We start from the raw sequence: 15,852 nt of genomic DNA on the forward strand, positions 1-15,852 counted from the left end.
CTCTTCTTCTGGGCTTTGAGCTGATTGTTTCATTGCTTGTGCATGTGCCTCCTGTTTTACTCCATTGTTTGAGTGAGTACCCAGGGAATTATGGAAACAAGAAGTATTTGAGCAGGAGCTCAAGTCACTCTGAGAACAAGAAGCACTGTGATGGGCTAGGTGTTATCTGTCATGTCAAGTATGGCATGAGCAATGCCATGTCTATAGCATCCTCGGTCCTAACCTCTACCCAATGAATGCCAGCAGTGGGTCACTCATGGATTCTGACAACTGAAACATGTCCACACATTGCCAAGTGTCCCTTGGAAGGCTGCCTCATCCCTGATTCGGAGGGACTGTATGACAGTGGCTTGAATGGAGGTGACAACAAGGAAATGGAGCCCATATGATAGTTATTGGACAAGAAAGGGAGGCAGGCTATGGAAAGGAAGCATGGTTTACAATGGCATTATTCACTAGCGTCCTTCAAGCTCTAGGGATTCCTTGTGTGCCCTCGGCCACCTATTCCTATGATCCTGCAGGCTGAGAGAGCAGAAATTGGCTGGGCAGGTTTCATGGACCCTACTCCTGCTTAGGTCAGCAGGGCTTTGGCTTTTCTGTTTGATAACTTAAAACTTAATGTTAAATTTTTTTTGTTTGAAGAAAGGGTTTTGAGGCCTAAAGAGCTAAAAGCCATGGTTCTAGAGTGAAGGATGATGGTACCAAATGGGCTGAGGGAATGCCTTTGAAACACACTGTGTGAGAGATTAAGACCCAAGAGAAAGTTTTGTCAAAAGGGACATGGTGTGACAAAAATGGAATGTGCTGAAAAGCCTCTGTAGTACTGCTGATGGGCAAGTGAAAGGGACAGAATCCTGGGGACCAGAAATAAAGCTGAACCTGGAGAGGCTTTTGAGTTGTGTGTATGGGAGATGGGGGACAGTCCATCTGAGGAACAACTCTTTTGGGAAGTACGCAGCAGACATGTAAAATCTCATGCTCTTGTCCAGAGCTGATAACACACAGGCAGGCCAAGCCAGTGACTCAGAGCTGACATCCACAGCTGGCTAGCACTGATTTCAGGGTGGAGGATGATTTCGTTTCCAGCAGAAAAACATAAGCCTGCATGTGGTTATGAAACCAAGTGCCAAACCATCTCTTAGTGCAATGTGTCTCCGTAGTTCATTACTGTAGTTTATGTACTATACATGGATGCTACACAGTTTTAGCAGAATGCCGGCATCCAACAGGGGCTCAGGATGTCTTGTCAGAATTGTTCCATTGAACATTTCAAGGCCTCTAACTTCAGCAAGGTGCAGGCCAGGTGGCTACTGCAGGCAAAGTGGCTGCCAGCTTAGATAGTAGGACCAGCTGCTTCCCTAGCTGAATGGAGGCCTTGAAAGGGTTAAGGGGACAGTGTATTCTCATAAGGCAGAGCAAGGCCAGCTATGGTGATTTACACCTGAGATCCCAGTTCTGGTGTGGGTAGGAGGATTGCAGTCTGAGGCTCAATGTGATTGAAGCAAAGAGCATGAGACTCTATAAAATAAAGCAAAAAGAAAGGGTTGTAGGCATGGCTCAAATGATATAGTGTTTGTCTAGCAAGTGTGGGGCCTTGAGTTCAAACTCTACTTCTTCCAATAAAAACAAAGAAAGAGGGGCTAGGAGTTTGGCCTAGTGGTGGAGTGCTTGCCTAGTATGCAAAAAGACCCAGGTTTGATTCCACATACATAGAAAAACCCAAAAGTGGCACTGTGGCCCAAGTGGTAGGTAGCCTTAAGAAAGCCCAAGGACAGTGCTTAGGCCCTGCGTTCAAGCCATAGGACTGGAAAAAAAATAGTAAATTCACTTTGGGGCCGGGTACATAGCCTAGTGGTAAAATGCTTGCCTGACATACACAAAGTCCTAGGTTTGATTCCTTGGTACCACATACACAGAAAAAACTGGAAGTGGCACTGTGGCTCAAGTTGGTAGAGTGCCAGCCTTGAGCAAAACTGTGTCCAAGGACAGTATCCAGGCCCTGAGTTCAAGTCCCAGGACTGCAAAAATAAGAAAGAGGAGGAGGAGAAAGAGGAAGAGGAGAAGCAGGAGGCGGAGGAGGAGGAGGAAAGGAAGAAAGGAAGGAAGGAAGGAAGAAAGGAAGGAAGGAAAATAGGTTAATGTAATACACAATAGGGTAAAGAATATGCTGGATGGATAAATGAGTGCAATTCCCAGTGTAGGGACTATAGTTCTTGTGACCTCTGACCTCTGGCACTAAGAAGAAAAGAGCTACTGCAGTCTAAAAAAGAAACAGACAAGTTTCTATTTACTATTGGTCAAAGGTCATTTAATCTGGATGTTCAGAAACCAGGTACCAGTAGCTCACACTTATAATCATACCAAGCCAGAAGGTGGAGACCCACAGAATTGTGGTTCCAAGCCAGCCCAGACAGAAACGTCTGCAAGACCTCATCTCTAAAATAACCAGCAAAAAGCCATGCCTGAACACCATTCAAACAAGAGTAGGGCCTGGAGTTCAAACATGGGCACTGGCAAAAAAAAAAAAAAAACGTGGGCTCATGGGCTCAATTTGTCCCAAGCCAATTGCTGTGATTGGCTTGAGTCATTATGGCTCCAAAAGAAAAAGAAGACAGAGAGAACACTGCTGAATCAGTCCTTCAGGGTCTCTCACCCCAGGCCAAGACCAGGATGCCGCCATCGGCCATGCCCCCCAGCCCAGGTGTGCCTGAGACACACTGGCCCCGGGGCTGGCTGAGCCCTGAGCCCTCACTCACGGTTTGCGCAGGATCATCCTCATATGGGCGTCGGGCCCCAGCTGTGACAGCAGTAGCATGGTGTCCTGCAGCTCCTCATCACACTCCTTCTTCTCCTCCTCAGTAGGCAAAGGGGCATCCTCATGCTCGTCATCCAGAAACCGATAGAACAAGTATTTGTCTTGGAAATGGTGCTCCTGGTCCACTAGGGGAAACATGCAGGCCAGTGTCAGCTGGGGTGCAGAGCTCTGCCCCTCAGCTCTCTTTACCAGAAGCAAATGGTGGCATAAGCCTGGACAGCCGAGTGACTGCCAAGCAGAGGAGGTAGCACAGGGCAGAACGGCTGCAAGCCATGTCCTTCTGGCTTCAGTCACACAGGCGCAGCCCTGCTGACCCACCCTGTCTCCCCACCGCCCTGTGACTCCTGCTCAGAACCTGCCAGCTCTTGCGATGAGCACTTCAACCCATAAAAATTGTCTCGATGACATGCCCTAGGATTCAGGGCATGTATTCTAAACAGGAAAATAACCAAGTGCCAAATCATGATGCAGAATGGCCTTTGAAAGTATGGCTTTAGAAGAAAAGCCAAATTTCAGTGCATACCAATGAATACATATTGCTATCTGAACTTTGAGAAATTAAAAGAAAATCTTGGAGGAAAAAAAATCAATCAATGGATTGTTTGAACATAGCCCAACAGACCAAGTGTCTAGATCATACGTACCTATAGGTATATTGTGATCATTTTCTTGCAGCTCTGATTTCTAAGCTTTTATTATTATTTTTCTTCTTTCTTATTTTTCAGTGCTGGGGATCGAACTGAAGGCTTTGCTCAAGCAAAGAAAACACTATACCCCAGAACTAAATCCCAGCCCTCCTCTTACTGCTATGAATCACAATACATAGATCTCTGCAGAATGAGCAGAATGTATGCCAGTGGCTCACACCTGTAATCCTAGCTACTCAAGAGGCTGAGATCTGAGGAAAAGATGTTCAAAGATAGCCTTAGCAGGAAAGTCTGACACTCTTATCTCCAATGAACCACCAAAAGTCAAAAGCAGAGGTGTGGCTCAAGTGGTGGAATACCAGCCTTGAGCAAACAATGCTGAGGGACAGCACCGAGGCTCTGAGTTCAAACTTCAGTACTGACGCAAAATGAATACACGCAAACAAAATCCCCACAATGGCCTGGGTTTAGGATACAGCGTCAACACTCGCAAGAGAAAAAGAAGCTCGATCCCCTTGCTGCTCTGAGGAACCCTTGACACAGGAACAGCGGCAACACTGGCTTGTTGTAAAAAGAGCTGCTTGGGATTCATCCCAGACTTGCTAACTCAGAACCTGCATTTTAACAAGAGTCCCCAGTGATTCGTAAGCACATTCAATGAAACTGGTAAAACAAAACAAAACAAAACAAAAACCGGTATTAGGTTTCCCAGGTGTTGGCAAATGAAATGGATGAGTTGACTGTTTTGTGTGTTTGGAGAAATGGTCTTAAACCAATGGCATGAACAGTTCAGCCTCTGTTGTACCCTAGTCCTGAATAGCTATTCACTCATGCAACGGGAGCCACTGCAGTTAGCAGGGCCAGCAATTGCAGAGCTCGTTCCTGATTTTAAATACGGTCATCCTGTGGGTATACAAATTGACTCTCCCAGACAGCAGCCCAGTAAAAAGGCAGCTTCTGAATTCATTACTTATTTTCATGTCATCAGCCCAGCACACATTTCATTGCTCTTCATTCTGTCCCTGCATCAGGATTGTGATGCCATCCTCACAGTATAATCACACTATCAATGAACCGTGAATGCAAACTAATAAACATAATTGGAACTGATGCACTCGGGTTGCAATTTCATTTTCCTTCCCTTCATTCTCGGAAGTTAGGAAGGTACAACGATGGAACACGCCGATCAACAGCTTGCACTTGGTGCATTGGCACTGCTAAATGAAGGTAGTAGCTCGGAGGTCCCTAAGGGGACTGGGCTTCTTTCTTGCCCATGTGGGAGCTCAGCAGCAGTTCACCCAGGGAAATGCACTTAGCATTTCCCAAGGGTTTCCAGGCCCTGTGGCTCATCTTACCGTGATTGAGGACACCATCTTCTAATAGGACTTGCCACATGCCAACAGCTTGAGTCCGGGAGTGAACACAGGGAGTCTGCTGCATGATCCAGTCCACCAGCTCAGTGCCCACGCAGCATTGTCTAAAGGAGACAGGTCACATGGCATAGGGAAACAACCTTTTGCGGAGAGATGAAGTTGGAAACCTCCCAAAGCACAGAGCGAGTGGGTCTTTTACCATAATAAGTCTTACATCAAACAAAGCACCCCAACATGTAGCCTCAGGCTCTCAACTGGGATACAGACCAAGAAAATTATCAGCCCAAGAGAAAATGTTCAAACCAAGTACTTGTAACATCTTTTCTGTCAAAGTGGCTGCTTGACATAAGCACTGTCACTTTAAGGGTAGCCTCCGTCTTACATGAAGCTATATTTTAGGTAAGCCTGTTATAAGAATTATTTTTTAAGGGCTGGAGGCATGGCTCAACTGGTAGAGCACAAGCTGAGTAAGAGTTGTTTTTCTGACAAATTTCTACGTTAGCCAGGCCTCCTGATTTTGGTTGATTGCTCGGTTAAAGTTTTAACTCCTTTCAAACTAACCAGTCACGCAACATTGTGAACCTAAGCTCTGGCCAATCAGAACAAAAAGCAGTAATGTGTTAGGATAAAACCTGGATGGACGACCTGCCTAGAGTGCTTGCTCTCTTGGCCTCCTGTTAGTAGCTTGCCTTTCTGCAGAAGTGAACTTTAACTTGCCAAGTTCCTTTTGAGTTGGTGTGCTTTTTCTATATAACACCCTAGTATCCTGAGACATTTCCAACAGGCGTATAAATATAATTATAATAAGTTGTATCAGGAAAGAATCTCAAGGGGCAGTGGAACAGGGCAGGAACACATAGCAGTTGCCTGTCTGCAGCTGGCACTGAGTCACTAGGGTAGCAACCCCCTTTGGGCATGAGCTGAGAATGTAGTGTGAATCTAGTGTGGATGGAAAAAGATTCCTTGTGCCAGGCTACTTTAGAAACAATCTTAACTCAGGAGAAAATAAAGGAATACAGCACAGGATCTGCTACTTAATAGCTATGTGACTTTGGCCAACTCTGTTTCGGTTCCTCATCTGTCGAAGACAAGAGGATCAGAAGACGGCCTCCGAGTCTTCTCCAGTTGTAATATTCTATTATCTATAATATTCTATTAAAACCCACCAGTTCTAGGGGTTCCCTGTCCCAGAACCACTGAGAGGGCTTTACATTCCCAGGATTTTCCTTATTCCAGGCGATGCCCATATTTTAGAGCTTTAAAGGTCAAAGAAGCACCTTCTTATTCATTCCAATCCAAAAATATCAGATAGTGAAAGCGTTTTTCTTATAACTAGACAGTTATCAATGGGTTATATGTGGCTGGTAGATTGCTGGGTAGTCTCACTTTAGATCTGACAGCAAACATCCAGCATAGTGAGTGCTAGGATGACACTGCCCTGCGACAGGCTCTGCCCCCCCGCCGGTACCCTCCCTACAAATATCATGAGCAGAGGAGCTGGATGGAGAGGGTGGAGCTGGGAAATAACAGTCTGGGACAAGGAAGTAAAACTCCAGTGGAGTCCCCCACCCCCATTCATCATGACCAACAGATCATTAATTTGTGTCATAGGGTGTGGAACAGACATAACACCTACATTTCAGGGTCTTAAAATTCATACTGCTCTGGACTAAGAAGGAGATTGTGGTTTCTGACTTCTAGTTTCCATTTTGTGTCACCAATCATGACAGATTTAATGAATTTCCCTAATGCAAGTCAGTCCTTGGGAAAACATAATCACATCTCAAATTAAGGGAAAAAAAAATCTTTGAAAAGAAAAGGTCCATTAGCCTGATTTTTACATCCCCTTAATAAGTTAAAGAGGTTAAACCTAAGGACATGTGACATGTAATATGTTTAAACCTTTCTTTAAAATAATAGCAGAGCCGGGCACCAGTGACTCACACTGCTAATCCTAACTTCTTGGGAGGCAGAGATCTGAGGAACTGATTTCAAAGCCAGCCTCGACAAGAAACTCCGTGAGCCTCTTTTCACCACTTACCCACTAAAAATCAGAAATGGCTGAAGTGGGAGCATGCTAGTCTTGAGTAAAAAGTCTCAGAGACAGCACACAGGCCCTGAGATCAAGCCCCATGACCAACACAAAAAATATAAATAAAAAATTAAATAAAATTGTGACTGTAGCAGCCACAAATTTTAAAAAGAATCAACTTACAGGCTGGAAAATAATAAGTGTGTCTCCTAAGAGAAATGTGTCATTATCCAAGGTCTAGTATTTCTCCAGTCACATCTCATTTCCTAAGTCAATCAAGAAGAGGCCTGAATGTCACAAAGTTAGACTTGAGATTTGTGACATTTTCATCAATGCAAGCAGAAGAGAATTTCCTTTGTGCGGCCTGTGGAAACAGTGGTCCACACAGGAAGGAGGTGTGATACCTTCCCATCTCTGTCCTTGACAGAGCCTGGATGTTGAGGTGCAGAGAGATCTACCCTAAGGTGATGAAGAGGGAATTCTTTCTTAAGCTTCATCATAGTTGGTTCTCCCTAGAAAGATACACAGCCATGGTAACTTTTGTTTTTATTATAGCTTTTCACTGTTCTTATATATGGTTCATGGGTTTCATTCATGGTAAGGTGAATAGTAGACTAAATGATTGATGATTGAGATCTGGGTCTAGACCATGGGTTTAGAAAGAGAGAGTGAAGCTGTATGCAGTGCTTTGACCATTCTTGGTCTTAATATTCCTTGAACTGATAAAATCAAAAGTCTGGGCTGGGTTCGTCTCCAAATAACCCAATTAGCCAAAAAGTAGGCCCAAATTTTACTTCACCACTGTTAAGTCATTTCAAAAGGTTCAACTAACCAGTCTGTTTTCCTTCTTTCTTTTCTTCTATAGGTGTGTGTGTGTGTGTGTGTGTGTGTGTGTGTGTGTGTGTGAGAGAGAGAGAGAGAGAGAGACAGAGAGACAGAGAGACAGAGAGAGAGACAGAGAGACAGAGAGAGACAGAAAGAGAGAGAGACAGAGAGAGAGAGAGAGAGAGAGAGAGAGAGAGAGAGACAGAGAGAGAGAGAGAGAGAGACAGAGAGAGGATACTGGTCCCAGGGCCTGAAACTCAGGGTCTGGGCGTCTGGGCATTGTCCCTGAGCATTTTTGCTCAATGATAGCATTGTATCGTTTTTACCATTTGAACCATAGCTCTACTTGTGACCTTTTCTTTGGTAGCTGATTGGAGGCTTTCCTGCCTGGGCTGGCTTCAAATTGTGATCTTCAGGTCTTAGCCTCCTGAACAGTTAGGATTATAGATGTGAATTACTAGCACCCAACCTGTCTTCTTTGTCTCTTGGCATTTCTTAACATCAGTCTCAGCTACAGTGAGGAATCCTTAGTCTATCTGACTGTAGATATGATAAGGTTCTACATCTTATTATCTAAATACTAGAGTGACCTTTTCCTTAGAAAATAAGCCCCATAACAGGGGCTATGTTGCTGATAACTACAGAAAGGGTCTGCAGCAATGGTTCAAGCATGAATAAATCTCAGTAAATGTTGGCTGGATATAAAAGCTTTCTTAAAAGTGCCAGTAACAGAAATGTAAAACCCTTCTTCTCACTGTTCATTACAATTAAACCAATGTCCAAGTAAATTAGGCCAGGGTTAACTTCTTAGTAAATTAAGAATAACTAAATACTCAGGATCACACAGACAGAATCAGTTAGATGCTGTTGGCTCATAATCCTAGCTACAGAAGAGGCTGAGATCTGCACATCATGATCCAAAACCAGTGTGGAAAGTCTGGGCTGGGTTCATCTCCAAATAACCCAACTAGCCACCAAAAAAGAAAGAAGGAAAGATTTGGTTCAAGTGGTAGACTATCAAAATTAAGTGAAAAAGCTAAGCAAGAAGACAAGCCACGAGTGCACACCACACTCACACACACTCACACTCACTCACAATCACACTTGGAACCTAGAAGGTGGAAGCATGTTTATTTGAAGCTTACCACTTAGGAATCTTAAGGGTCACAGCCATTAGCTGTAGCACACATACCTGTATGTTTTTAGGTGGTATTTTCTGTCTCTTATCATGTGAGGTGCTCGAGAAAGAATGGCATTTCGTAAGATTTTTCCAGCTCTGAGGATCTTCTCTGAGGGGACCTGGATTTTCAGGTAAAAGAAAGGGAAGAGAAATAAGAAGAAAGAAAGAAAAAAAATTGATGAGTTCTTACATCACTTTCTAATCTGAGTCTGGCTAGAAAAACATAAATCACTCATACATATTTACATTGTTCACTTGTGTGACATGTCACTGTTTTATGGTGAGAACTGATATGCACTGAATATTTATTGTCTCTAGAAAATGGAGCAGAGGTGTCTCGATGTGTTCTCATGACATCTGGACCACCTCCAGTGGTACTTAAGAAGCAAACTTGGAGGGCTCATCAACCCACCTACATCCCATTACCTTGGTAATGGTGTTAGCTGGACGAAGAGGAACGTGAGGTTCAATGAGAGGTGTCTGAAAAATAAAATGTTAAGGCAAAAGAAAATTAAACAAAAAGTTCAGTAAAGAAAATTATGGGTTGAGGGGATAATAAGAAATATCAATTTTTATAAAACTCAAAATAGAATTAAAAAACAAGAGAGAAAAGCTGCTTAAAGAACTTGAATGCGTATGCATTCAAAGGGCAAAATTAGAGTATTCAGTTTGCCAGCATTTAAATATAAATTATTAAAAATGAAAAAAAGATAGGAATGATTAGATGTTTGTAGGCTTAATGAGAAGGGAATAAATGTCTACTCAAAGCACAGCAAATATCAGAGCAGTGGAAAAGCAAAGCAAGGTAAACAAAACAGATTAAAATGACCTGTCTCAGATTGTGGGAATATAGATTGTCTTGAGATGGAAATGAACTATCTCTTCCTCACTTGGTATTGAGGAGTCTTTTTCTGCAATTTTTAGTTTTAGGAGAGAGGGAGGAGAGAGAGAGAGAGAGAGAGAGAGAGAGAGAGAGAGAGAGAGAGAGAGAGAGAGAGAGAGAGAGAGAGAGAGAGAGAGAGAGGGAGGACATATATACTAGTTCAAGGGTTTGAACTTAGAGCCTGGGCCCTGACCCTGAGTTTTCCTTGCTCAAGGGAAGCACTCTACCACTTGAGCCACAGTTCTACTTACAGAGTTTTTTTTTTTCTTCTGTAGTTTATGAGAGGTAAGAGTCTCATGGAATTTCCTGCCCAGGCTGGTTTCAAACTGTGATCCTCAGATATCAGCTCCCTGGGTAGCTAGCATTACAGGCCTGAGCGACTGGTTCAGAAAAGTTTTAACTTTCAAATGTAGCTTATCAGAGGTTCTATGCACTCAAGTATCTAGAACCACTGAAGTTGACACTGTGCTTTCTTTGGCAAAGACATATATATATATATATATATATATATATGTCAAATCTGAGCAGTTATTATTAGCCATATTCTTTAGATGGAGTGATAAATCTGAGTCTAGGGGAAATTCTTGCTACTTAGCTATACAACTGAGCTCCTTAGTCCTACCCAGACTCTTTTGCTTTCTCTGAATTATCTACTAATGACATTTACAAATGGAGAAGAAAACCAGTCAATATAATACTGTGTTAGGAAATGGAAAGACTTAGAAAAAATAATATTAAGTGAAGTAAGCCAGACTCAAAGGAACTTAGGCTCAATGGTTTCCCTCATTTGTCATAATCAGTAGAAACCTTGGGCTCTACTAGCAGAGATCTGCAAGGGCAAAACCTTGATACATAAGGCCATATAGTATGAAGCTAATTGAAAGGACCTCCAGGATATTGAAACAAAAGCCATATAACGAATGATTGTTGTCCTTAATGTACTATGTTATCCCTCATCTCCTTTGCTGTCCCTTGGGTATCACATATTGTTACAGTATCTCACTTTGTTATCTGATATATTGAATTTATTTGTATTTGGTTATCTGAAACTTGATAGGGAAGGGGGGAAAACCAATACGGGCAGTGGGTGGTGGGTGGGGGGAGGGTAATGGGTACCAAGACATGTGAAAGGGTATCAATGTATGTGAATTAATGCACCTTCTATCTGGCAAACATCATGTAACCCTTTTATTAATTACAATAAAATATATATATAATATAATACTGTTTATGCCACTTCTGAAGGTAAGATGACAATTTACTTCTTATAAGATTCCAGTAGGCAGTAGCCTCTACCAAACACATACTATAATGGCCCTCTAATGACATTCATGTCCTGACCCCAGAACCTGTAGGTGGAAAATAGACACTGTTGGTATGCTTAAGAATAAAATAGGGAGTTTTAACCTTCCTAGGTGGATTCAGTGTAATCATAAGGGTGTTAAGAGATGAGTAAGGAAGGCAGAAGAATGGGAACCAGAGAAAACATCCTGAGCCAAGGAATGTAGACAACCTTTAGTTAAATGAATAAATAAGCAAACATATTCTCCCCCGAGTATCTAGAAGGAGCACAACCCCTTGATTTTTTGATGCAGGGAGACCTATGCCAGCCTTTTAAATGAAATTCTGAGAAGGTTATTAACATCTATTCTTTCAGAGCATTCAATTTGGGGTAATCGACTATAGTGATGACATAAAATGAACCATGAGATTATTATACTTTACAATATCACTCACTTTTTTTTAAAACAGAAGAGTTTTATAGTGAAAATAAATTGATGTTTTCTCTTTAGTCCTGATTTAAAAAAAATACATCACCAATGGGAGAAATACAAGTCAGCATTAGCTGATCACGTGGTACCCTAGCCAGCTTGCCTGCTTGCTATTTCAAGGCATTCAGGCCTGTTCCTGTTGGCTGTAGGTAAGAAAGGTAGACGGGCTACTTAGAGCAAGGGCTTCATTAGTGACTGGTTGGTTTCCTAGAGCTGCCTTCCATTTAGAGCTATTGCCAGAATGCACGGATCACAAAGAGCCCGGGAAGGAATGCAGCCCTCTCTGATTAAATTTAATACATTTCAACACATCAATCATACGTTGATAAAAATTCTTCCTTCCTACCTGGGCATGAAAGAATCAAACCCGTCTGTGAAAATGTGATCCTAAATGCTAAGCAGGGAGACAGACAAAGGCAAAGGCATACTGCTTTCTTTTTGCTTTTCTTGGCTGTCTCCCCTGAAGACTTCCCCCAGGATTGACTGTAATTGGTTTTTGTTTGTTTCTGGAGAGGGGATGCTCTTTCTACTGCTTTTTATTATGTTTATATTACCACTGAAAAGGAAAGAGAATAAGGGACTATGCTCCTTTTGGCACCAGAACCAATTCAAAAATACTAATCAGGTGATAAAAAAATAGGAATTTAGCCTCCATTACAAGGTACACAATAACTCCCTGGTAGATTATAATGAGGCATAAAGCCCTGTAATAGGCCTCATGAAAAACCATATTCAGACCCTTTTGAAAGGGGGATAATTCTTTTTACTCAAGTATTTGCTCACAGAAGCCTTCTGCAAGGCCCAACATCTTAAGCCAAGAGACAAGAATAACAGGCTAGATTGGGAACATGACGCTCATGGCAGACCCTTGCAACCCAGCATAATGAAAAGTCATGGATCCCACATCCAATGAGACACAGGATTTCATGAAGGCCTTTGGAATAAAAAACATCACAGCCTGAGGCTGAAGCAAGGGAGCTGGACAGGCGAAGTGCCTGGTCTAAATGAGCTCTTGATCTTGCTGGGCAAGATGAACTCATTTTCAGTGGGTTTAGTCTTGAGTAAGACCATCTGGTCCACAAATAAATACTAGAGCACTATGGATTTCAAACCTCTTTATTTCTGATGAGGAAATCTCTAGGGAGAGATTCATTTATTCATTCACTTATTTATAATGAAAATGGTATTCTTTTAGGAGTCATTTTTCCCTTGTTTTGAGATTATACAAGTAAGTCCTAGAAATGTCTGTCTCATCATTTTTTTAAATTGGTTATGGGACTTGAACTCTGAGACTGGGCATTGTCCCTGAGCTCTTCAGCTCAAGGCTACCAACCTACCCCTTGAGCCACAGGGCCACTTTCTATCTTCTGGTGGTTAATTGGAGATAAGAGTCTCATGGACTTTAGTGCTCAGGTTGGCTTTGAACCACAATCCTCAAATCTCATCCTCCTGAGTAGCTAGGATTACAGGCTCAAGCCACCATGCCCAGCTATGTCTGTCTTATTCTTATAACCATTACTGTGTAATCACTCTGGACTGACCAGATGAAATGAAATTGAGAACCCAAGTCAGACTCAGAGGTGATTTCATTACTCTGAAAAAACTACCTGAGTTTTTCCATTTATGAAATAATGGGAAAAAATCTACAGGGTTTTTTTCTTTTGCTTCCATTTTATTTTTCTACCTCCCCTCCCAAGTCTTTCTTGTTCCAAATGGGCTTCCAGATGTCCAGTTTAAGAGGTGACAAATAAAGAGCTTGAGAATTTTCACTTCTGCCCTTGTAATGTGAAAGGCTAACCCCTAAGAAACAATTCAATTTCAAGCCCCCAACAGCAATGCATATGCACATGTACACAGACACACCCACAGACACACACACAAAGACACACACAGACACACACAGACAAATGGAAGAAAAAGAAAAGAAAACCACTTCACTAACGTTAACCTTAATTGTATACCCAGCAAAAATAATTCAAAAGAGAAGAATTACAGTACTGCACACTTAGAAAATATACATGGTAAATTTTAGTATACACATTGAGCACAATTAAAAAATGTGAAGGAGAAGCATGAACTTTCTCAGACAAAAACAAAAACTAAGGGAAGTAATCACTAGTAGCTTTGCTCTGCTAAAAATGTTAAAAGAAATGCTTCAGGAAGAAGAAAAAGTGTCAGGTCAGAAACCCATAAAGAAAGTAAGACCATCAAAGAAACAATAAACACAGCAAAATAGTCTTATTTCTCTTATTTGCAATTAGTCTAAGTGACAACTTTTATATTGATTCTAGCATATAAGTTAGTGTTACAAACTCACTTATTAAATTAAAATTCAATTAAAATTTTAAAGTCAAAATTGGACAGTTGATACTACATGGAATTATATTAGGTATGCTAAGAGATAAAAATCAAATCATATAATATTCTCAAAACCAAACATGGCAGAAAAGGAGGGAAAGAAAGGAACAAAGAAAAATGCATTGCAAATTCATCATATTTTAATTGAATTATATTAATAATCACTTTTAATGTGACTTGCCTAAATGCACAAATAGAAAGACTGAAACTTATTTTGAAAATACAAAGGTGAAACAGGCTAACTGTAAAGGGGCAGAGAACAAATATTCCCTGCTAACACTAATTAAAAAATTGGTGTAGGTGCATTAATTTCACACAAATAAGACCTCAGAACAAGGTAAATAATTATGAATAAAGAAGAGTGAGATACATTTTGATCAAAAAAAGATGAAACCAAAAAGGGCTGGACTATGACACCAGTGGTAGAGCACTTGCCTCTAAGCAAAGACAATGAGTTCAAGTACCAGTTCCAAAAAACCCCAAAACAACAACAACAAAAACCCCAAACAACTGTTCTAATGTCTTGGCAATCTTTTCAGATCTGAAAATCAGCTATCTCATCCTTTGTACATCCGTGTGCGATTTGGTAGTTGCATGGTATGTTTCAAAATTCTTCTAATCATTTATAGTAAGAAAGCGTTGTATTATTTCTTACACGATTTTTAAAAAAAGTATAGTTTTGCAAACATATTTTGTTGTAAGTCTTTCATAAATCCTTTGGACATCTGTACAGAATGTGTCAACAATTTCTTTGCACAGTTTAAATGTAAGGGAAAGCAATATGCTGAGAGAGGACCCTGAAAATAAGTATATCTAATTTTTCTGGCATTTTATGTTTTTGAGATCCCAAGAAATATCTGCTAAAGTATAGCATCTCAAAATTCTAAATGTAATAGCAGCCACATAGGACATATTTGAATTTTCTTGGCCTAAAACAGTATTGATATTGTGGGCCTAGAAAGGGCCAGAGAGAGAAAAGAAATATAGTCACAGTAGGTTGAGAACAACAAACACAAAAATAAAGCTATTGTTTCCATATCCTAGAGTTCATTTTGTTTACCCTCATCCTATATGGCCATATGTACATAGCCTTTGAGCTATTGTGATCCTCTGCTAGGAGAATCGTAGATGTATAGCTTCTTTGCTAAACATACGGCCTCCTTAAAACCAAACCTGTGGTGCCTTGTGCACACAAGTATTCATCAAATATTGATTTGTCTGTTATGTGCGCAAATCTCTGAGGAGTTTTTTCCTGGCAGTGGTATGACAAGAAGGGAAAGACTTTTCTTCTTTTCCACATCTAAAATTCCAGTCTACAACTTTATACTTAGATAGGGAAAGGCCAACTTTATCGATAATGGCAATTAATTAATTATTTTCCTCATGCCTCTTTCTTCCTAGAAATAATATTTCTCTCCACTTCAGTTCTGAGGTGAGCTGTTGTGCATTAGAAATGAGAAATGCTGATTTCAAGTGGAGACGGTTTCTGAAAAATATTGGCTTCTGCCATTCAACTTCTTGCATTTCCCTCGAGAAAAACAAGACCATTTTTTGTTGTCGTTTTAACTGTGTGAATAATTACTTATGGTTCTTTTGGGCATTCTTGAGAATTTAATAAAAGTGGAAGATACACATACATTCAACATTCTGTTTCAGAGGTCAACAGACTGCGAAGTCATTACACAGATCCTAACTTAAGCCCAGGCAAGAAGACTCCCAAGATCACTGCTGAAGAAAGGCCCAACAGAAATGCGTAGAGACATCCACCAAATGACAGTACCGAGATGCTCAGAGCAATGCAATTCACAGCAGCCCTGTGACAACCAAGTACATGAAAAGTACTCTAATTCTCAGAGTGGAATGAAAAATATTATACTTGCACATAGGGTGTGAATTTATATTTGCACACATGCTGCATTCTGTGTTTTTTTGAATGTTTTTGTATTGATCCTGAGGCTTAATCTCAG

General features: G+C 41.1%; 1 protein-coding gene across 2 annotated transcripts in view; it reads right to left on the minus strand.

Annotated features, from left to right (window-relative positions):
* The window catches only part of Rapgef4 (Rap guanine nucleotide exchange factor 4), a 303,371-nt gene that overhangs the window by 89,946 nt on the left and 197,573 nt on the right, over positions 1-15,852 (minus strand). Inside the window, exons 7-10 of one of the 2 annotated variants that reach the window (XM_090342623.1) lie at positions 9,299-9,352; positions 8,885-8,991; positions 4,818-4,939; positions 2,757-2,940 (exon numbers count right to left, since the gene is read on the minus strand). In XM_090342623.1, the coding sequence (XP_090198749.1) occupies positions 2,757-2,940; positions 4,818-4,939; positions 8,885-8,991; positions 9,299-9,352 (467 nt within the window). The remainder of the gene's footprint in view (positions 1-2,756; positions 2,941-4,817; positions 4,940-8,884; positions 8,992-9,298; positions 9,353-15,852) is intronic. The other variant, XM_090342624.1, reaches the window with a different exon arrangement.

The sequence above is a fragment of the Megascapheus bottae genome, chromosome 12, assembly GCF_031878675.1.
Source record: "Megascapheus bottae isolate mThoBot1 chromosome 12, mThoBot2.hap1, whole genome shotgun sequence".
Lineage (NCBI taxonomy): Eukaryota > Metazoa > Chordata > Mammalia > Rodentia > Geomyidae > Megascapheus > Megascapheus bottae.